The sequence below is a fragment of the Amaranthus tricolor genome, chromosome 17 (genome assembly GCF_026212465.1).
Source record: "Amaranthus tricolor cultivar Red isolate AtriRed21 chromosome 17, ASM2621246v1, whole genome shotgun sequence".
Lineage (NCBI taxonomy): Eukaryota > Viridiplantae > Streptophyta > Magnoliopsida > Caryophyllales > Amaranthaceae > Amaranthus > Amaranthus tricolor.
Genome location: NC_080063.1, coordinates 10,645,502 through 10,669,462, shown reverse-complemented (window position 1 = coordinate 10,669,462; position 23,961 = coordinate 10,645,502). Strand labels below are relative to the sequence as shown.

The following is a 23,961-nucleotide window of genomic DNA, read 5'->3' as shown; positions in this document are numbered from 1 at the left end:
CAAGTGAAATGGGATCAACTCTATATCTTTTTTTTTATTACATTATATACCATATGTTTGAATTTACACCCTTTTTCGTTTTGGTCTGATCAACTGATTTTGTGTCATTTTTATTTTCGTTAATAGTCCACTCCTCTTTTCTTAAACTCATCCACAAAATAATAAATATATTATCTTTCTCCATCTTAATTATGCATTTTTATCTTTCACTTGATATGATTTGCAAATTTAATTTTGCTTTTTACTAAATTTCATCCAAAATGTAATGTGTGCATTTTCTTAAAAAATGAAGTCTTAGTAAAGAACGGTAATTCATTAAGTTAACAAATCACCCTTATATAAAAAGATTTGATAGGGTGAGAGATTTGTGATTTTAATTTACTCTTTTAAAAATTTCGGCTATTAATTAAGAGTTATTGTTTAAAATGCCAAAATTCAATTGGAAACGGACCAAAAGACCATTTACCCCATTATCGTATTAACGGCAGAATTTCAACGTCAATTTAAAAACCTGATTAATAGTCCGCCTATTTGTTCATTATTAAAAAATTACTCCCAGCAGAAAAAATCCCCAAAATTATTTGCACCAAAAAAACAAAAAACCCTAATAAATTCCCAGCTATTTCCCCTTTCTCTGTCCTATTTCTGGATAAATCTTCATCATTCTTGTCATATTTTTTCCCTTTAGGCATATCTGAATGCTGAATGCTGAATGCAATGAATGGTACTAAGCGTCGGAATGTTTTTTTAAGTTCAAATTCTGATGATAGCCCTGTGAGTTCACTTTCTTTTTGTCGACAAAGCTGCATTTTTTCTCCTTTATTGATGTTAATGTTCTGTTTGATTGGGTACTCTTGTTTAATTTGGTCAAGATGTTTTTTTGGTTTTTCTTGATATTTAGGGATTTGGTTTTGATACAAGGCCACTGATCAGCTGTGGAAGCTGGGATTGATATTTTTATTGGGTTTTTTATATTTAGGGATTTGGCTTTGACATGAGTGTATTATTTTTAATTTGAGTTGAGAAGTTTAAGTGTGAGTATAAAAAATCTCTCTAAAAGACATTTTGGGTAGAAGTATTTTTTATAATTTAATGGACTGAATTCATTTTTGTTGTGTAAAACTTTGTTAATATTTTTTAGTTTCAATTTTGTGGTTTTGGACTGTGTTGGTAGGTAAAGTTAGCGATTAGATGTTTAGTGAGCTTATAAAATATGCTGAATATGTGACCTATTCAAAGTAGTGGCCAGAATATGAAGTTTTAGTTGTTTGAATTGCTGACAATTGACAATCTTCATATCTCCGACCACATGTCCTGCTAGCTAAGGGACAGTCATCCAAAGATTAACCATAAATTGATGATGACTAATGATTTTGCTTTATCTATTTGGTGGAAATGGTAATGATGTTATTTTTCAAAGTAACTTTTTATGCTGTCCCCTAAATAGGGATTATGTATCGTGCTCTGACTGTGAGATTCATTCATGAAATGGAATTATATTGGAGAGTTTATGTTCTAGGTCAAAAATGTGGTTTCGTTAATAGTCAGTGTTGAGGTAACAGTGTGATGCGATACAGGTGCCGTACCGCCAAATATCAGCCTGAGACTTTGTTAAATTATTTTAATCGTCCTAAAATGTGGAACTTTCTCCTTTACAATGTGGTTGTCAAGTAATATAGGTTTGTTAGATTCAAAACCCTTTGAAACTATGCCGATATGATGCAATTATGATTTCCATTCTATCTCTAATGATCCATATTAATGGATTTGTATGCTAGAAGCCTGGAACACTCATAGAATTAGTGCTTATATCTTGGAAATGGAGGATCGTAGGTTGATTAAGTGGCTCTAGGTAGATGGTGTCTTAATCAATTCACACATGAAAATTTAAAGTTAAGTTTCTTTTTTCTGATTTCAATTCATTTCTTTAGTGGTCGTATACTCAAAACCTTAATGAGCATGTTTGGGATACAACATCTCTTGAAGGAGCAACATAATGCATATGAATACCTATATTTTAATAAGAAGGTAACTAGGAATCCTAGTTGAAAACTACTATAGGGATCATATGTATAGTGGTCACTAGACACTAGCAAAGATGAAATGCTATTGACATTTTCAGTCCAAATGTATGCGAAGTTGGGTCACAAATTTTGTTTTCATTCCATTTTTACAGAAGTTTTTGAAATTTCCTTTCAAATTTGGCAGTTGTAGAAATTTTCCTTTAGTTCTTAGTAGTGGTTCTTATATATTTGGAAATTCATTGTGTTCTATGATTTTAGCTAGTTTTAGGTTGTTCACAATGACCCATTACATAGTTTAGGAGTTGATTGCTGCGTGAGGATCGGTATTGATCTCTGCGATAATCTCTTTAGGTTGGATCAGGAAGGATTCTAGTGCAATTGAAATTTGTGGAGTGTAAATCTTATTAGTAAACTGGTTTCACTTTCCAAACTTGGATTATTGAATAATATTTTGTTTTCATGTCATGTAATATATTATATGTTTTAATTTAGCTCTTAGTTAATGCTGCTAAAAACACTGATGAAGTAATTTGGAGTTTCTCTGTTCATGTCAATCCTTTCCTGTAGCAGCTCTTGCTGCACAAAACTTGAAGAGGTTGAGTAGGATGAGAATTTTTACACTTCCTTTTTCTTCATGCAGTTTCAAATTAAAAAGGCCATAGCAGAATCTTCTTTAGGTTGTCAAGAAACTGTAGTCTCGCCATCACCTGAAGGGGTAACAGCTGCTGCACCATTGTTGGACCGACGTAAGGCTGCTCGACAACATGTGAGGGCTTTAAACACTGAATTTGCAAGGTTCATCTTCTTTCTGGTGGAGTTTTTGTAATCTTGTTTAATCTATGTTTTCTTTGTCAAGCTGCCTTGCATGTATTTTTTTTTTTTTTTTTAATACTTGACCAGTTATCTGAATCGAGTTTCAGTAACTCTTATTGACTGGCCTCTTCTATTTCTAAATTGATGCATGTACTTTGTTAATTCTTCCTACAATGGGTTATTGCTGTTTGAGCTTTTTGGTGGCTCTTATATATTGCTTATTGATGTCTGACAGTTGGGTGCAATCTCAGTTACGGGATCACCCAGATGAACTTTGGGAAGATGGCATTATGGACTACTTACGCCAAGCTTCTGACATATTGGTACAACTTTCCCTTTTCCTATTTGATTGTTTAGTATTTATTTCATGTGTTGGGAAGTTGGGTCGAATCACTAATGGGTACATTAGATGATTGTCCTGGCTAGATTATATATTATATAATTTATATTCACAGAAGGGGTATTTTAAATATAAAAGTCTTGATAGTAGTTTTTTCTGTTTAACTTTATTATGTGCTCTCTTTTGTTTATTTGGTTAGGTTGGGATATGTTTTTGTTGAAGGTCTTATCCTTAAATTTGTTTAGCTACAATTTTTTCCTTCTCTGTTGTTCTTTCTATTAGCTCTAGGAAGAATATAGCACTGGGGCAGAGAAGAGATTGATACAGGATCATAGAATGAAGTACAAAGAAGAATATTAGTAAGAACGGATTGATCTGTGGCTGAGGCCTAGTGTATGGTTCCTATCTAATTAAGGTTGTAAAGTACTTTCAAATCTGATTAGGTGCATTGATATTCAGACCAGTAGCTTGAGCTACTACTTGAGGGTGCATTTTCCTCGATTTTCTATAATCAATCCTATCTACTTGCTTCCACTTTCTGTATGTTATAAGACAAGTGTTGGTACTGGATATGGCAGAAAAAAAGAGATGTATGGAAAATCCTAACACAAGGTTCGGAATTAAATGACATGGAAAATAGAGGGATTTGTAAAAGTTGTAAGTTAAAGCTTTAAGCTTGGCTCCATATTTTTGGTCTAAACTTCGAAGCTCAAATGCCACAAAACAAGAAATAACCTTTTGGCACCCTCCACACTAGAGGAGAGACAATAAAGCTAGAAAAAATAAAATGGGAAAGAGAGTGAAAAAGAAGACATAAAGACATAAAGTTCTCTCACATGATTGAGATGACAGAAGTTTCAAAAATTCCTCTGATCCCCTGAGAAGATGATCACTGCATTTAGACTGCCCAATGCATATTGCCTGAGCCACCGGGGCAAAATCCCTAATCTTCCATTTGTCTGAATTTTAGCTGTTATTCACATTCCCTGATCAGTTCATGAGACATCTCCAAAAAAAGTCTTGGAAAGTGTTTATACACCCGACACGTGGCTGGAACGGTAACAACTCGTTAGCTGTGCCTGTCCTTGTGTCACGTGTCTTCCCGACCTAGGGATAAACCTGGTATATATCATGACAATGAGGAGTCGTACCTGCGTAAACACATTGGAGGATCAATCCTGCTAGCTATATATGCACTATAAAACTTGATGCCGATATTAAAGTCCTTTAAACATTGTACTTTTTCATAACACCTTATAATGACTAGGTTATTTGAAAATGTACGTCTTCAGGTCATTTAACTAAGTTTGTAATTGTGTATGAGCTCTTGATGTACACAAAGCTTATGTAGTGCTTAAGTGCATACTTCCATTGATGTTCTATATTTCTTTTTTTTTTCCCATCTATTCACGATCAATCTGAGGACAAATCACCTATGTTCTTTAACTATAAAGTTGATCAATATAGGAATTTTGCTGAAGTCTTAATTCCAAACTCATGGGATGCATCTAAGATATGAGTTGTGATCATCCAAAAATATTTTCTTCATTCATTCCTTTATGTTTACTTGTCAACTTGATGCCGCTGTTGGACATGTGTCCGGGTACGACTCGATAACCCTTGAAATTTAGGGATGAACTATTTAATGAACCTATGCCCTTGGGTACGTTATAACATGCAAGAAATAAATAAAGCGACGGATTATTGAAATGAAACTGATATTACTCTAGTTTCCCCTCTCGATTTAAGGCATGCAGATAGTCTTATGAGATAGATCTTGGTCTATATCTCCATTGATTTGCATGAATGAATAGCCATAATTCAACCTTTCTATAGTTTTTCTTTTTTTTTCCCTTCATTCTCTGAGTTGCTTTCAAAGTAAAAGATTGTTTCTTTTGCTTTAGTCTTCCAATCATTTTACTTAACTTCCGTTTAAATTATAGATAGTTTTTGACCAAATTGTGTTGTACTCGGTTATTGTTATGGTGTTTTCATATATATGTACCTTCTATATTCTTTGGCTTTCAACAAGGTCAATGACGGTTGTTTCTATTCCTCATCCTTAACAGGGGAAATTCACTGATGTTGTCAATTGGCTAAAAGAAAAAAATTGTATTGAAGGCAGTACATCTTTGTTGGGAACCCAGTATAGTGAGAAGAAAAATACTCTGCAAACAAACAGCAAGGATGTAAAATCTGGCCCAGGGACATATGTGTTTGGTAGTAGTGAAAATACAGGCTTCTTACATTCGTCAAACTCTGGTGCTTCTAGCTCCACCTCTACCTCTTCCTCAATTCTTAGCTCTACAAGTTCATCTCCTTCATGGAGCTTTGGTTTATCTGCAAATACTCAAGCTCTTTCACAAAGTGCGAGTGCTTCTCCTGTAACATCATGGAGCTCTGGAGTATCTTTCGGTATTAAATCACCGCCACCAGTCAAAACTGTCAGCTTTTCTACTTCACTTAGTTTTGGTGTATCATCGAGCAATCAAGCATCCTCGTTGGCTAATACCACCAGCTTTTTGAGTTCTACAAGTTCTGGAATATTTTCAAATAGTCAAACACCATTATTTGGTTCTTCGATTGCTGGAACTTCGTTCAAGAGTCAAGAAACTTTTATGTTTGGTAGGGTATTAATCATTACATAATAGACATGATAAATATATCAGATGATGGACATTTTTGTTTTCTTGAAAGAAATGGGCTATTGTTTGTATGAAAGTGAGGTGGCGACTTATTTTTTGTGCAGCAACTGTTACATTAAATGATGATTGATCATCTTTTTCTTTTATTCTTCCAGGGAATCAAAAACCAGCTGCAATCAATGACAGTGTCAAAGAGGATGTTGATAATGGTATGATATGCATCATTTCAATCTAAACAGAATTATGTTAATGAGACATAAACAAGACTGGAGGGGTCAGTAAATTGTAAAACCTCTTCCCCGTCTCTCTATGTCCTTTTGAGTTTTATTTATGGCTCAACTTCAAAGAGTATTCTATTTTTAACTGGATTACTCATCTTATTCGGCTTCAGCATATCTGTATAAGGATATTGTTGGATTTTCCATCTGTCTCAAACTTCTGTCATATAGGTATATTGTCTCATATATTATACAACCATATACTGTAGGCGTATTTTTATAAATTTATCATTTCAATCAAAATAAGACCAAATTGTTCATAGATCATACTGACCAAATTGTTCATAGATCATACTAACCCTGAACTTTTTGGATTTGATAAGGATTAACTTGGAGGATCAACACTCTAGACAGGGCTTATGGTCGATTCATTGGGAATTTATGATTTATTTGTTATTCGAACTTATGTTCATCTGTTCTTTTTGTTGAAATTTGAGCCTTTTCTGTTAATCGAGTCGTGCATGTTCTGAATGATGTATGTGATCTGCAGATAATGAACCTGAGCAACCTAGCAGCCCATCCGTGAAAAGTTCTGAAGAAAAGGGTATTACTGTGGTGCACGAAACCAAATGCAAGCTCTACATAAAGGTATGGTCTGAAAAAAGCTTGCTCTGTAGGAAAGATGTCTGTGCTTGGGTAGATTTGATGAAATTTATCACGGTTTCAGAAACGACACGGTTGACCACATCACTCTCTACATTGTTTAACATGAAAATTCAGAGTTTCTTCTGTTTTTGTCATGTGATGTCTCATGGTTTATTACTGAATTGAGATTTCAGTAAATTGATATTTGCATTTTCCATTGGTGGGAAGTGGGAAACTTTCTATTTGTATTAAGATTTAAAGTTTCTTTTTTTTTTTTTTTTTATGTTGATATACAGTCAACTGATTCTGCTGACAAGGAGCCATGGAAAGATAAAGGTGCTGGAAAACTTTTTATCAAATGCGTGGAGGCGGCTAGCAAGGGTACAAAGGAATCTAAGCCAAGAATACTTGTCCGTAATGATGTACGTCTGATATTTCTCTCCTTGTTGCTGAATGCTAATCATATTTTGTTATTTTGAAACATTTTCTCCATTTACCCGTTTCCAAGTATGTAACGAGTTTTGCCTGCTGACTCCTGCTGTTGTGTGTTTGTGTATTTTGATGGTTGTAGGTTGGAAAGATAATGCTCAATGCTTCATTATACCCAGGCATCAAAACAAATTTGCAGAAAAATGCCATTGTGACTATATTCCATACTTTGGTATTGCTCTGGTTCAGTCTTTCATGTTATTACTATTTATGCTGATTTTGTCAATCTTTCAAAATGGTTATGAAGACCACTAAATTTAGAGACTCCTTGTTAGTGAAACTGAAGTTTCATCTTCTCTTTGTTGCATAAACTCATAAATAGATCTTGTATGTTCACGGGTATCTAGATATATCAATTTTTTCGCTTTACCCATAATTTACGTGCTGCATTAATTGTATCACTATTTGTATCTTCTCGTTCTCTCAAATCTCACATCCCCTTTCTTAGTTGGTTGTTTCCTCCATTGAAATTGAAATTAAGGCCATATTCTCACTCCATCACACGTAAGCTACCATAATTGGGTTATGGGTTTGGGATTTGGTTATTGTAGTAATATTAGTCTTGCTGTTGGTCATAAGTTTGTGGCTCTCGTATAAATGTCCATCTCATGATGCAGGATGAAAGTGGAGAAAGTGGAAAAGCAGTTGCTCGTACGGTTCTAATTAGAGTAAAAAACGAGGAGGAAAGAAATAAATTGGCAGACATTATACATGAACATGCACCAACTGCTTGAAAAAGAATTGAGTTTTTGCTTGATCGTCACCTCATATTTTGTTTCGGTGGGGTGAACCGGGCTGGATTTATTTCTTCCAGCTACTGTCATTTTGTTTTCTGATGCTATTTTGGAAAGACAAGCTTGCAGAAAAATGAGTAGAAACAAGCCCCATTTGTCAGAATACTTTCATTGTTGTTGTATGATACAAATTTGTCATCAGTTACGTACTACAAAAGGTGATGATGTTCAGCTCTTGTGCAAAGAAATGAAATACAGTCTTACATTAACTGATTAAAGGACTTTTCTTTTTCCTCAAGTTCTTGTATTCCATGGTTATTTTATATGTACTTATATGTAGAATGATTATTTCGATATGCTCGTTGGTTATTGCTCTTGTTCTATGGCCTGTCACTTGATTTTAGATAAATCGGCATTGAATCAGAGCTTTGCACAATTCAACTCAATTCGAAATGAGAGGTTCGACACTCCGGTCGGAGATCTCCTCTTTATTATCAAGCTAGGCTTAGCTTGGTTTTCCATCAGTTGCAATAGCGACGAGCTGCTTGACTGCTTCACCAACTGGTTGTGGCTCGTGATCTGCTGCTAGAAGTCTTCACATCAATAATATTGTTATGTTTCGAAGCAACTTAATTGGTATCTTGGAAGACCAGGAAGAAAAGAAAAACTGCAAGTCTTATGCTTATAGAAGCTTTGAACTTGATTTATTTTTCAATGTTTTAACTCTTTTGATGTGGTTTGCTTTGAAAAAAGACATCCATAGACAACACGACCGTCGAAGTCGACCTGTACAACTCGATGACACATACTCCACCGTCGAAGGAGACTCTATTTAATTATTTTTTGTGAGTTAAAATGACATCAATTAATTTGATTTGCCACATAAATTAAAATGAACAAATAAAATCATTTCATGTGTTGGAGTTTCATGAGAATGACACGTAGAATTTTTAGACTTTTTATTAGATCGTATGTATGTTAACAAAATCCTTCCATGTTGTGAAACTCAATGAAATGACCTGTAAAAATTTTTAATCTTTTTATTAGATTATATTTTCCTCTTGTTTTCATTTGACAATTCATCTTTGATATTGATTGTTATATTGATTATGAATTATTAAATTGTTATTGTATTTGGATTGTTATTTTGATTATTAATTATTAAATTGTTATTGTATTTGAACAATTGCCTTAATTTGTCAAATATTGTTGAATATAAATTTTATCATGACATCACTTGAGTTGATTTCTAAATCCACCCTTGATTATACCACACTAAAACATCTATATTAACTAAGTGAATTGATAGAGAACACACATGCAATGCGATTGTTCACATTAGCCACTAATGTATTTGTACACAAAGCAAAAATCCCCCACAGATCTCAAGTTATCATTCACTAGACACTTTAACCTTGTTTATGATATTTTCTTTTTTTTTTTTTTTTTTTTATTAAGTTAGGGTTTTATTTGATGCAATACATGATTTAAGTACCATAAACAACTTACTTTCCAGTCAAATTTCTGATACATGATATGTGATGAACATAAACAAGATAAATATATTATGACCGCTATCAATTTTACAAATTAAAATGTCAATTTTAAGAGTTAAAAGACCACTTTAAACACTTAAAAGACCAATTTCAAGGATTTGAAATTGACATTTTAAGTCATTAGTGTAATTACTTTAGTGTGTTAAATTCCATTTTAATCTATATATATGATGAGTTTTTACTTTGATTTTGAAATTAAAATCTATGGTATATATTATTAAATTGAATTTAAAGGTATATCTTAAATTTTTTTTGAATACTTTTAATATTGAATTTTGGGGTTTGTTATAATAAAAAGAATAGTATAAATTTTTGGTATTTTTCTGACATCTCTATATTATTAGTATTTTTTCAAACAACTCATTTTAAAAAACAATAGTATAAATTTTATCAAGCAAATTTTTTAAGACTATAATAATGCTTAATGATCTTCAAATATATATATATATATATATATATATATATATATATATATATATATATATATATATATATATATATATTGTTTATATTTATATTGATACTTTACTTTTACAAAAAGTTCTTATGTTTCACTGCTTAGCACCGGTATATACCTAGTAAGCATTATTAAACAATTGCAAGTATTATCATCAACTACATTAATTAACATGAAATCACTTATATGATTTATGATTGATTGAGCTAAAATGTTAAAAAATAAAAAAAAAATAGATGAAATTCAACCGACCTCATATTTAACGTTAAAAATTTCAAATTGAACTGATAAAAACCTAAAATAAGGCACATTTTAGGAAATAGTTGTAAAATTTTCAATATGAAGTAGATGATTCAACAATACTTTAATAAAAATTTGAGATTAAGTTAGAGAGAGTTTGACTCTGATCGACTACTTTAAAATTATTCAACTTTATTTTTGATCGTTTCTTTCTCTAAAAAATTGTATTGAAAACCAAAATAAAACGAAGAAACTTTGATGAATAGTGACGAACAGAGTTTCATTCCTTCAAAATGCATATTGATTAAAATTGAAAGTTTTTAATAATAGGCATGCGTTTGTGTTGGGCACCAAAAAAAACTACTAGTATTTTGATTTTCAATGCATAACTACTATAGAATAATGTAGTTTTTTTTCTTTAATATAGACAACGTTTGTTTGATTTTGTATTTTTTTTTCAAGAATATAATCCTATTGTAATTATGATTTTAGCTGATATATGTGTCATAATATCTTATTTTCTTCGTCTTCTTATTTGATTTCTCCTATTTAAAAAATATTTTTTAAAAATCATCAAATTTGTTATGTTAATAAACTAAACAATTAAAATAAATTATTACTAATGAAAATTTTAAATTATTGTTCATTAAATTATATTTATTATTTTCTAAAAATTTGTTGTTAACTCAATAGTGAACAGGGATAAAAATATAAAAAGAAGATTATTTTTACAATTTTAAGACCTTATAATACTCCCTCTTATTTACTCTAAGTGTCTTATTTGATTTTTCACCAATTTTTAGATGGTTAAAAAGAACCACATGTAAAAGAGAAATCATATAGTAGGTTTAAACTTGATAGAGGTAAACTGGAATTAATAAGTGTAAAGATTTAAAAAGGTTAAATTTAATAAGTATAAGTAGAAATGAGACAAATAAGGTGGGTTGACCCAATATTAAAATGGGACACTGATATGAGAGGGAATATTTCATAAGATATTCATAGGAGAAAATATTTTTTTCAAGATCCTATTAGCATATTTGAAAAGTTTTAAAGAAATTATAATACTTATTCACAAATTCGTGACTTTTTTTTGTATAATTTAAAAAGTTACATAATATATGAATATTTTCGATTATTTAAGGATATTTTAATAGTTACGTAATTGATAAGTTTGTCATGTATATAATTTACAAACAATAAAAAATCGCCATTTGTTAAGGTTTTTGAAAGTTTGTCACTTATCATTCTACAGTAAAATTATAATTTCCTTTGATTTTTTTTAACTTGCGCCCAAGCAACTTTTATACAGTCCAATATGTGTGTCAGATTATTTTAATTTAGAGTTATATGCAACTAAGAATTATAAAAATTTGATATTATGAAAATATATGATGAGGCGAATAAAACAAGATTCCATATGATTATGTTTTTTTTTGTATAATAGCCACAATATGTAAAGTATCATAGAATGATGAACATTGCTATATTGAGTTTGGGGGCAAGTAATAAAAATTGAAGGAAGTATATTGTATAAATAACCATAATAATTTAAAACTTTTGTTGCTCCATTTTGACCTTTGATTTTTTTTTTTTTATCTAATTGAAATTAAGGATATATAATGTCTCTTATTATTTTTTTAACTTTTTATGATGCGGATTTAGAGATGGTGAAACTTTAAATTTACTTCAAAACAGGTGGAAATAAAAAAAGTGAAAGAATAACTAGAAAAATTCTACTACATAATATAAAGTTATTAGAGATGAAAGTCATCTAGACTTGAACAAAATTATCTCTCAAAGCGTTCAAATAAAATTCTAAAACCTAATATTTTTTACTACCTCTGATTCAACATAGTTAATAGACTTAAATTGTAATTATTGTTTATCAATCAATATCATTTCACTTATTACTCTTTGTATACAAAAGAAAAAATACAATAATGTGAGAACTTATTTAATAAGTCTATTTTCATAATATCACTTTTTATAAATTTTCATTATTTATACACCACTAAATACATTAGAGCGAAAACAAAAAAAACTACATAAACAACTTGTAACACCTCGTAATTTATCGGATTTAAAAATAAATAAAATATAATAAAATGAAGTATAACAAAATAAAATAAATAAGTAATATTAAATTATATTATTTTACATAGTTAATTATAAGAAATAAAGTAAGTTTAATTTTAACGGTAACGAGTTTTATCGCGTACGATGTTATCGCGTGACGTTTCTTTGCTGTTTTAACAAAAGTATAATAATTACTTAATTAATTTAAAAATAAAATTATAATGGAAGGGAGGTGAAGGGGGCAGCCGGTTTTGGAGGGTATGGGAGGAGTCTTGTAACTCCTCTCATAATGGTGTAATTAGGATTAATTAGGTTGGTCTTTAATTTCCCCTATTAATCCTAAACATCCTTTGTATTCCTCACATTGCAAAGCCTCAAGTGAACAAAGAAAAATCAGAAAAATTTTCCTCTACCTTGTGCTCTTGCTTTCGGCATTCACAAAATAAAAAAAAAATAAAAAAAAAAATAAAAAAAAAAAATTATTCTCTTGTTTTTGTCATTCAACCTTTTGATCAAAGGGGTAAGTTCAATGGAGTTGCTAATTGTAGATTTTATATACAAGGTTTTCTAAGATGAGTTATATTTTATGTATGATGATATCCTATGACTTTGAGAAGGATTGATTATATTTTTATGTAATTTTCTTTAATAATCCTTTAATAAACCTTAATTTTGTTAAAAGGATTAGGTTATGTTTCTTGATTTATATTCTTTAACAAAGTTTAAATTTGTTATAAGGATTGAGTTTATGTTGATATTTAAATAAATTTCTTTTATGGTTTAAATTTCTCTAACTAAATTTCAATTTGTTAGTAGAAATTTGGAGGGTATGGATCAAGTAAGGTAGTCATCCAAGAATTTGCAAATCCTTTAGCAAAATTCGATTTGTTTGAAAGATTGTATTATATTTATGTATATGTGTCTTGATTTAAAAGGTTGACTTGGTTTTGTAATTCTCTACAAAATTTATTTTGTTGAGAGAATTAGGTATTTAAATCTAGTTATCATAATTTATGAAATTTCAAGTCTCTTGAAGGATTTTGTGAATGTGATCTTGCCAGATTTATTTTGATCATGAGATTTAAAAAGGGTTGATAATATATGTATAAAATAATAATAATAAAAAAAATATATATACATATGTATTCGGCAGCAGCTGTTCTGCCTCGTTAGAGGTGCCGACCCGGAAATGTTAGTCGTTTTCCGTTGTTTTATGCACCGTTGCGTTAAAAACTCGTTAAACACCTAAAATAATTAAAAATAGTAAATGGATGTTAGAAATTATGAAATTTGGTATCCAAGGTAATTGACGCGTTCCGAACGCAATGGCGTAGTCGGATTTTTCATTTGAATTTTCTAAACTGTCTGAAATGGCCCTTAAAGTTTCTGGTCAGAATTTGATATTTCGGACCATTGGGTTTTGGATGTAAACAATTGAAAATTATCAAGTCTTAGTGATATTTTTGAGTATGGAGTGGATTAAATGTGTAAACACATTTTAATACGTGATTGTTTTTTGTGTGTGTTATTTAGGACCTCGATTCATAAGAGGACGAAATTTCGGTCGTGCTTGAACATTGTTGTTTGCAGCGCTTAAAGGTACACGCTTAGACCATACTGTTTATGTGGTTGTGCAAGTAGTGTTGTTCATTTCTATTGAGGCATTGTAATTTACATAAGGATTAGACATCTCAAATAATTTGAAAGAAATTAATTGGAAATTGAGAATTTATGTGTTGTCATCCAAATGGGGTTGACGTTTGGTTGTATTATGTTACCCAAAGGGGTTAACGTATTGGTTTTGATTATTATAATTATTGTTCCCATGGCAGTTTTGGATCATTACGGTCACCATGTGGATATGCATACTTTAGCCTTTGACGACCCGAACAGGACGGGCAACGTCTTAGGTCGGTGGTTGCCTTGGGATTAGCTCTCCCAAGTGTATTCCTCCAAAAATATTTGAATTTATACTTAAACGACCCGAACAGGACGGGCAACGTTATAAGTTGGAATTATCTAATAATGAATGGTTTATACTTGAACGACCCGAACAGGACGGGCAACGTTACAAGTTGGGATTTATTAAGAATAAATGTATTAGAGCCTATGTATGCTTGGATGAACATTTTGCTTGTATTCAACCTGATTGATAATATTATGAAGTCTCTGACGTGTATTGCTTTGTTTCTTTGGAACCTACTGTGTGTTGTCATACGACGACTAGTAGGTTGATTGCAGGTGGGGCCTAGAGTGAGATCTCAGTTTAGAACCCGTAATCATCAAGACTATGCTACTATCATTTGAATTAGATTATGAGTAGAAAAAAATTTTGTGTTTAAGTACCAGACGATTGTGTAGTTTCCTTTTCGCTTCCGCTATCTCAATTAGGTTGTTTAGAGACCTTTAGGTTCTCGAGTATATGTAAAAGACTTCCGCTGACTTGTTTTTTCTTCTTTTTTCGCTTGAGACTGTTTTCTGTCTTAGTTATATTCCTTTATCGACGGAACGCTGACGATCCAAGTAAAGATGGTTCTTTAGTGTCCATTATGTGAACCGGGATCATGTTTTCATATGTTTGCCCGGGTCACTTGAACCGGGCCGTTACAATTGGTATCAGAGCCAACGTTCCTCAGATGATAAAGGAATAAACAAACTCAGTAGAGAGTTGGGGAGTAGACCTTAGGACGAAAATTTGTTGATATGTGTTTGTGTTGTATGCTGTTAGGTGATAAGTAATGTTTTGTTTTGTACTTTCGTGTAGAATCAGGATATATGGATAAGGGAAAAACACCCATGGACTCACACACCCCCAGGGAGACTAGTGAGGTACCGATGTTTGACCTAGAGACTGCCTGGAGAAAAGTCTCCAATGCTGATATATGGAGAATAAGGGATGGTGAAAGTATCCGAGATTATAGGGAGAGGATGCGTATGGTTAAGGCAAAAGCTGATAGGGTATGTTATGATTTAGATTTGGACCTAAATGAGTTACATCGTTTGTCCGAATCTAGAAAAAATGTAGAACCCGAGGAGGAGGGCAAGCCCCACATATCGGACGGCGCTGATGTTATCATGGAACCATCGAAGGAGCGGATCTTACCCGACCCTCCTCTAGTAGAAACCGAGGTTCAATCGAAGAGTGATATCGAAATGTGGGAGCCTAAGCGGGAACCACCTATTTATGTAGAGATTTCCAGCGAAGATGAGAGTGGTAATTGGGGGTCGCATTATGACTTGTATGGCTATAGGACTGGGTTTGACAGGGGTTGCTCAGACAAAGAGGAGCCTGAGGAAGACGTGGAGGAAGTACCAATAAACCACCCTGAAAATAGCGATAGTGAACCAGATGAAGCGCACTCGAACTTCAACTTTGATTCTGGGGAAGATGCAGATGATGAGGACTTTGACTTGGCAAGCTATGATGAGAGTGCTGACACTTGGGACGCTTGGTGTTAAAATAAGATGCCTCCTTTGTCAAGAAAGAGACTGTCTAGAAATGATGCTAACCGTACGCTAAGAAATCTGGTGAAAGCATTATCAAGTGTAAGCGCACCACGAGAGAGGTCTATGTCGGAATTAGCATCTGAAATAAGCAAACGGATTAGTCAGAGCAAACCCTTGACCTTCGACGGTAAAGGGGAACCGTCGGAGCTTGAAATCTGGTTAAGAGAATTCGACAAACTTTTTGATGTAGTAGAATGCCCGGAAGAATTGAAAGTCAATCAGGCTGCATTTTATTTGGTTGGAGAAGCCGACTACTGGTGGGCAAACAGTAGATCGGGGTTGTTGGAGCAGACTGAGGGGGATTTTTGTTGGGATTTGTTTAAAAGGGCCATGCGAGAGAAATTCTATCCGCTGCGCGTAAGGAAAGATAAGTCGAACGAGTTTGCGCAGTTAGAGATGGATGGTATGACTGTTGATGAGTATTACCACAAATTTATGGAGTATCTCAAGTACTGTCCTGATGATGTTCCCACTGAAGAGAAGAAGATGCAGCGATTTGAGCTGGGATTGTCGTATGACATTCAAAAACATATTGAAAGTGATCGTTATAACAGCTTGGAACAGATGTACAAGCGAACGTCTCAAATAGGGAATATCTTGAGGAAGGAGAAGGAGAGAGAGAAAGGTAATATCCCCGAGAAGAGAAAAGAAGGTGCTGGTCAGGCATCAAGGACTCCAGCAGGTTTTTATCAAAAGAAAGCCAGAAATTTTGGCAATTTTCAAGAAAGTGGGTCTGGGGCAAATGCGGGCTTTAAGGGAGAAGCTAAGCCTGCGAAGCCATTACTGGATTGAGATGGCAATAAGAGGAATTATTTCTGTAGGAGGTGCAAGAAAAACCATCCGGGAAAAGATTGTGACGGAAATTTGGTTGAGTGTAATTTTTGTCACAAAAGAGGCCATAGAGAGTATGAATGCTACATAAAGAAAAGGGGTAGAAGTCAACAACCGGGTGCGCAGCACCGGCAATAGAATTCAAACAACGCCGGCAGTCAAGTCAACCGACAGTACGGGAATGGAAATCGTGGCAATGCGGGTCAGAGGTTTCAGCGACCTTTTAATGGGGGACAAGACCGGATAGATGGAAACCGGGTTGAAGAGTCTGAAATGCATCGTGGGGGCAATCAAGTGGGAGGAATGAATGCACAGCCGGCTAATGAAAGAGTATCTACGGTCAGTGCAAGAGAAATTGTCAGGGGACGGATGTGGTTACAAGTACGTTCGCTATTCATTCTATAGCTGTGAATGTATTATTTGATTTGGGAGCTACATGTTCTTTTCTTGCAAAGAGTAAAGTAGAAGAATTGAATTTAGGAATTTTTAAAAAAGTTTCTTACACGGTAGTTGTCCCATCGGGAAAATTATACAGTTGTGATAGACTGTATAAAGATGTACCCTTGAAGATAGGATAAGTTGTCTTTCCTAGTGAGTTGTATGTGTTAGATATGGAAGGCTTAGAGGTAATTTTGGGGATGGACTGGTTGGGAAAATATAAAGCCACTATAGAATGTAGGAAGCGGAGAGTGTCGCTAGAAGGACCAAGAGGAGAAAAGGTTAGATATCGGAAATTTCAAAAGGGGCCCAAAACGAATTTGGTGTCGACCTTGGAATTGTAGAGACTCATGAGGCAAGGATACCCTGTGTACTTATGTCATATCAGCCAAGGGGGAAACAAGGAGGAGGACCCCAAGGATGTTGCTGTAGTGAATGAATTTTTGGATGTTTTTCCTGACGAGATTCCCGGTATGCCACCTCAACGGAAGATTGACTTCACGATAGACTTGGTACCTGGGACTGGACCGATTTCTAAGGCCCCTTATTGTATAGCTCCGAAGGAGATGGAGGAATTAAAGTCTCAGCTCGAAGAATTGATGGATAAGGGTTATGTTCGACCTAGTGTTTCACCTTGGGGCGCTCCAGTTTTGTTTGTGAGGAAGAAAGATGGTAGTTTGAGATTATGCATCGACTACAAAGAGTTAAACAAGGTAACCGCTAAGAATAAATACCCGTTACCCCGGATAGATGACTTATTTGATCAATTGAGAGGAGTCGGGATCTTTTCAAAAATTGACTTAAGATCGGGTTATCATCAGTTAAGAATAGCTGAAGGGGATATACATAAAACAGCTTTTAGAACACGTTATGGACTTTATGAGTTCACCGTGATGCCTTTTGGGTTGATAAATGCTCCAGCTGCGTTCATGTGTTTAATGAACCAAGTGTTTAGTGCGTACTTGGATAAGTTCGTGGTTGTCTTTATTGATTGCATATTATTATATTCGAAGGACCGGGATGAACACGAGGAACATCTACGTTTAGTCCTGCAAACTCTGCGAGAAAACACGTTGTACGCAAAATTGTCAAAGTGTGAGTTCTGGTTGGAAAAGGTATCATTTTTGGGTCATTTTGTTTCTAAAGAGGGTATTTCGGTGGATCCGGCGAAAGTAGAGGCAGTTCGAAGCTGGTCGTCACCAAAGAATGTCACCAAAGTATGAAGTTTCTTAGGCTTGGCTGGGTATTACCGTCGTTTTGTCAAAGATTTCTCACGAATTGCTCGGCCTATGACTTTGTTGATGAAGAAAGAGAAGAAGTTCGAGTGTACTGATGTGTGTGAACAGGCCTTCATGACTTTGAAGGAAAGATTAACTACGGCCCTGTTCTTACTTTACCTGACCCAAAGTTGGATTATACTATTTACAGTGACGCATCGAAGAAAGGATTGGGTTGTGTATTGATGTAGGACCGTAAGGTGATTGCTTACGTATCACGACAACTGAAAGTACATGAAGTTAATTATCCTACCCATGATCTGAAGTTAGCTGCAATAGTTTTTGCTCTCAAAATATGGTGGCACTATTTGTATGGCGTTAAATGTAGAATCTACACTGACCATCAAAGTCTGAAATATCTTTATACACAGCCCGACTTAAACATGCGACAACGTCGGTGGTTAGAGTTGATGACAAATTATGACCTGGAGTTCATATATCATGAGGGACGAGCGAATTTGGTAGCCGATGCGTTGAGTAAGAAGTCTAATCCCTCGTTGTTCGCCTTAGATGGAGTTGAAGAGTTGCATCGGGATTTTGCCAGATTAAATTTGGAAGTGTTACGTAAAGGTGAGCTACAGGGATGTCTGAATGCCTTGCTATTCGACCTTCGTTCTTTGAAAAAATTTTGAATTCCCAGGATAAAGACCCGAAACTTTTTAAGTTAAAGAAACAGGCACGGGAAGGAAAAGCGGAGGGATTCTTTGTTCAGGAAGATGGAAGCTTGAGGTTCAATGGTCGCTGGTGTTTACCGATAGGGGAGGAATCTTTGAAGGAACGTATCTTGGATGAGGCCCATTGTACAAAATTTTCAGTCCATCCGGGCGGTGACAAAATGTATCAAGACCTTAAGTTAATGTTTTGGTGGTCTGGGATGAAGTAGGATATTGCGGATTATGTCTCGCGCTGTTTGACTTGTCAAAAGGTTAAAAGTGAGCGTAAAAGACCAGGAGGATTGCTACAACCTTTGGAGATACGGGTATGGAAGTGGGTTGATATCACTATGGATTTTATTGTGGGTTTACCCCGGACGAAGACAGAAAATGATGCGCTATGGGTCATAGTGGATCGATTGACTAAATCAGCCTGTTTCATCCCCATGAACTGTTGTCGGGAGATGAAACAATTAGCTCGAGCTTACATTAAGTATGTCATACGACTTCACGGTGTGCCCCGTACTATTGTGTCCGACAGAGATACACGGTATTTGTCACAATTTTGGCAAACCTTGCATCAGGCAATGGGCACTACGTTACTTTATAGTACGTCTTTCCACCCACAGACGGACGGGCAGACGGAACGGACAAATCAGATTCTAGAAGATATGTTGCGCGCTATTGCCATGGAATGGCAAGGGTCGTGGGATGAACATTTGGACCTGGTCGAATTTTCTTACAACAACAGTTATCAGGCATCTATACAGATGGCTCCATTTGAGGCTTTGTATGGGCGTCGTTGTCGTAGTCCGGTTTATGGGAATGATTTCACCGAAGCGGTGACCTTGGGACCTGAGTTGTTATTTCAGATGACTGAAAAAGTGAAGTTGATAAGGGATCGTTTGAAAGCGGCACAGGATCGTCAAAAGTCTTATGCTGATTTGAAGCGACGACCAGAAGAGTTCATCATGGGCGAACGGGTATTACTTCACGTGTCACCCATGCGCGGAGTAATACGTTTTGGTACTCGTGGAAAGTTGAGCCCTTGATTCATAGGACCATATGAAATTTTGGAACGTGTGGGTAAGGTGGCTTACCGATTAGCCCTTCCAAACTCCTTGGAAAAAGTACATGATGTATTTCATGTGTCGCGGCTTAAGCGATATCATGTCGCAGCCTCTCATGTCTTAGATCCCGAACCTTTAGATTTGAATACATCCTTGTCTTACTTTGAGAAACTGGTTAGAATCTTGGACACGAAGGTCCGTAGCACACGACTGAAGGATATATCTATGGTAAAGGTCCTGTGGTCAAATCACGAGCGTGAAGCGGCTACATAGGAAACGGAAGATTCTATGCGAGAAAAGTACCATCACCTCTTTCAGGTTAGTAGCGTTACGGGGACGTAACTTCTTAAGGGGGGTAGAGGGCGATAGAAATTTCGCGCGAGTAATGTTAAATCTTTTTGGTTGGTAGTTTTGCCTTTTTGCAAGTGTTGTGTTATGATAACATGCGTGTTCTGCATTTTGCGTTGCCATGCAAGTTACGAGGACGTAACTTCTTTTAAGGGGGTTAGTCTGTAACACCCCGTAATTTATCGGATTTAAAAATAAATAAAATATAATAAAATAAAGTATAACAAAATAAAATAAATAAGTAATATTAAATTATATTATTTTACATAGTTAATTATAAGAAATAAAGTAAGTTTAATTTTAACGGTAACAAGTTTTTATTGCGTACGATGTTATCGCGTGACATTTCTTTGCTGTTTTAACAAAAGTATAATAATTACTTAATTAATTTAAAAATAAAATTATAATGGAAGGGAGGTGAAGGGGGCAACCGGTTTTGGAGGGTATGGGAGGAGTCTTGTAACTCCTCTCATAATGGTGTAATTAGGATTAATTAGGTTGGTCTTTAATTTCCCCTATTAATCCTAAACATCCTTTGTATTCCTCACATTGCAAAGCCTCAAGTGAACAAAGAAAAATCAGAAAAATTTTCCTCTTCCTTGTGCTCTTGCTTTCGGCATTCACAAAAAAAAAAAAAAAAAAAAAAAAAAAAAAAAGAAATTGTTTTCTTGTTTTTGTCATTCAACCTTTTGATTAAAGGGGTAAGTTTAATGGAATTGCTAATTGTAGATTTTATATACAAGGTTTTCTAAGATGAGTTATATTTTATGTATGATGATATCCTATGACTTTGAGGAGGATTGATTATATTTTTATGTAATTTTCTTTAATAATCCTTTAATAAACCTTAATTTTGTTAAAAGGATTAGGTTATGTTTCTTGATTTATATTCTTTAACAAAATTTAAATTTGTTATAAGGATAGAGTTTATGTTGATATTTAAATAAATTTCTTTTATGGTTTAAATTTCTCCAACTAAATTTCAATTTGTTAGTAGAAATTTGGAGGGTATGGATCAAGTAAGGTAGTCATCCAAGAATTTGCAAATCCTTTAGCAAAATTCGATTTGTTTGAAAGATTGTATTATATTTATGTATATGTGTCTTGATGTAAAAGGTTGACTTGGTTTTGTAATTCTCTACAAAATTTATTTTGTTGAGAGAATTAGGTATTTAATCTAGTTATCATAATTTATGAAATTTCAAGTTTCTTGAAGGATTTTGTGAATGTGATCTTGCTAGATTTATTTTGATCATGAGATTTAAAAAGAGTTGATAATGTATATATAAAATAATAATAAAAAAATATATATATATACATATGTATTCGGCAGCAGCTGTTCTGCCTCGTTAGAGGTGCCGACCCGGAAACGTTAGTCGTTTTTCGTTGTTTTATGCACCGTTGCGTTAAAAACTCGTTAAACGCCTAAAATAATTAAAAATAGTAAATGGATGTTAGAAATTATGAAATTTGGTATCCAAGGTAATTGACGCGTTCCGAACGCAATGGCGAAGTCGGATTTTTCATTTGAATTTTCTAAACTGTCCGAAATGGCCCTTAAAGTTTCTGGTCAGAATTTGAAATTTCGGACCATTGGATTTTGGATGTAAACAATTAAAAATTATCAAGTCTTAGTGATATTTTTGAGTATGGAGTGGATTAAATGTGTAAACACGTTTTAATACGTGATTGTTTTGTGTGTGTGTTATTTAGGACCTCGATTCATAAGAGGACGAAATTTCGGTCGTGCTTGAACATTGTTGTTTGCAGCGCTTAAAGGTAAACGCTTAGACCATATTGTTTATGTGGTTGTGCAAGTAGTGTTGTTCATTTCTATTGAGGCATTGTAATTCACATAAGGATTAGACATCTCAAATAATTTGAAAGAAATTAATTGGAAATTGAGAATTTATGTGTTGTCATCCAAATGGGGTTGACGTTTGGTTGTATTATGTTACCCAAAGGGGTTAACGTATTGGTTTTGATTATTATAATTATTGTTCCCATGACAGTTTTGGATCATTACGGTCACCATGTGGATATGCATACTTTAGCCTTTGACGACCCGAACAGGACGGGCAACGTCTTAGGTCGGTGGTTGCCTTGGGATTAGCTCTCCCAAGTGTATTCCTCCAAAAATATTTGAATATATACTTGAACAACCCGAACAGGACGGGCAACGTTACAAGTTGGAATTATCTAATAATGAATGGTTTATACTTGAACGACCCGAATAGGACGGGCAATGTTACAAGTTGGGATATATTAATAATAAATGTATTAGAGCATATGCATGCTAGGATGAACATTTTGCTTGTATTCAACCTGATTGATAATTGTATGAAGTCTCTAAAGTGTATTGCTTTGTTTCTTTGGAACCTACTGTGTGTTGTCATACGACGACTAGTAGGTTGATTGCAGGTGGGGCCTAGAGTGAGATCTCAGTTTAGAACCCGTAATCATCAAGACTATGCTATTATCGTTTGAATTAGATTATGAGTAGAAAAAAATTTTGTATTTAAGTACCAGACGATTGTGTAGTTTCCTTTTCGCTTCCGCTATCTCAATTAGGTTTTTTAGAGACCTTTAGGCTCTCGAGTGTATGTAAAAGACTTCCGCTGACTTGTTTTTTCTTCTTTTTCCGCTTGAGACTGTTTTCTGTCTTAGTTATATTCCTTTATCGACGGAACGCTGACGATCCAAGTAAAGATGGTTCTTTAGTGTCCATTATGTGAACCGGGATCATGTTTTCATATGTTTGCCCGGGTCACTTGAACCGGGCCGTTACACAACTAATTTAAACCAAAAGAAGCAGGGACGAAACTTACAAGAGGGTGGAACGGGGCTTTGCCCCTTGACATTTTTGCCAATAATATTTTTTTTAAAAGTTTACTTACGTTACTATGTTATAGGTATTCCGTAGATGTCAAAGGAGCATTGTATTGAAGAGCTTTGTGATTGTGGTTATGAAGTTGAGATTAAGAATGCTCCTTTGACATCTACGGAATACATATAACATAGTAACGTAAGTTAACTTTCAAAAAAAAATATTAACATTTATAAATTGAGAGTAAAACTAACATAATACCTTATGTTACCTTTATAAATTGATTCAATTTGTACAAGAATGATGTAGAGTACATATAATGAAGTAGGGAAATGATGGAGTTATTTATAGAATATCATTACAACGGCTATTTTCAAGTTCGTAACGGCTATTTTTCTAATTAACAACGGCTAGTTTACTTCGTACAAAAAATAAATAAATAAATAAAAAGCTTAAGTCGTAGTTACTAACAGCGACTTAAGAAATTGACTGGTCAACTCCTTAAGTCGTTGTTAGTAAGAGCGACTTAAGCTTTTTATTTTATTTTTTTTTGTTCTTTCGCTGTTAATAACAGCGACTAAAACCGAGGCTAAGTTTAAATGTACAGAAGCTTATTTTGGGAATTAAGTTTTCACGAAACTTATTTTTGGAATTAAGTTGTTAAATAATCTTATTTTTTCCAAATTTTCTTTTAAACCTGGCCGTCCACAATACATCCTTTTGTTTTCCTCAAATGCCTATCTACCAAGTACAATTTACTTGAATTCTCC

General features: G+C 34.1%; 1 protein-coding gene across 1 annotated transcript; it reads left to right on the top strand.

The window, feature by feature from the left end:
- The first annotated feature begins 477 nt into the window (after positions 1–477).
- LOC130804254 (uncharacterized) lies at positions 478–8,206 on the top strand. Its single transcript, XM_057668632.1, has 9 exons — positions 478–774; positions 2,665–2,819; positions 3,073–3,160; positions 5,247–5,802; positions 5,978–6,031; positions 6,591–6,688; positions 6,982–7,107; positions 7,257–7,346; positions 7,792–8,206. Exons 1-9 carry the CDS (start codon positions 706–708, stop codon positions 7,906–7,908), a joined length of 1,353 nt encoding a protein of 450 aa, XP_057524615.1. The 5' UTR covers positions 478–705; the 3' UTR covers positions 7,909–8,206.
- Positions 8,207–23,961: the final 15,755 nt, after the last annotated feature.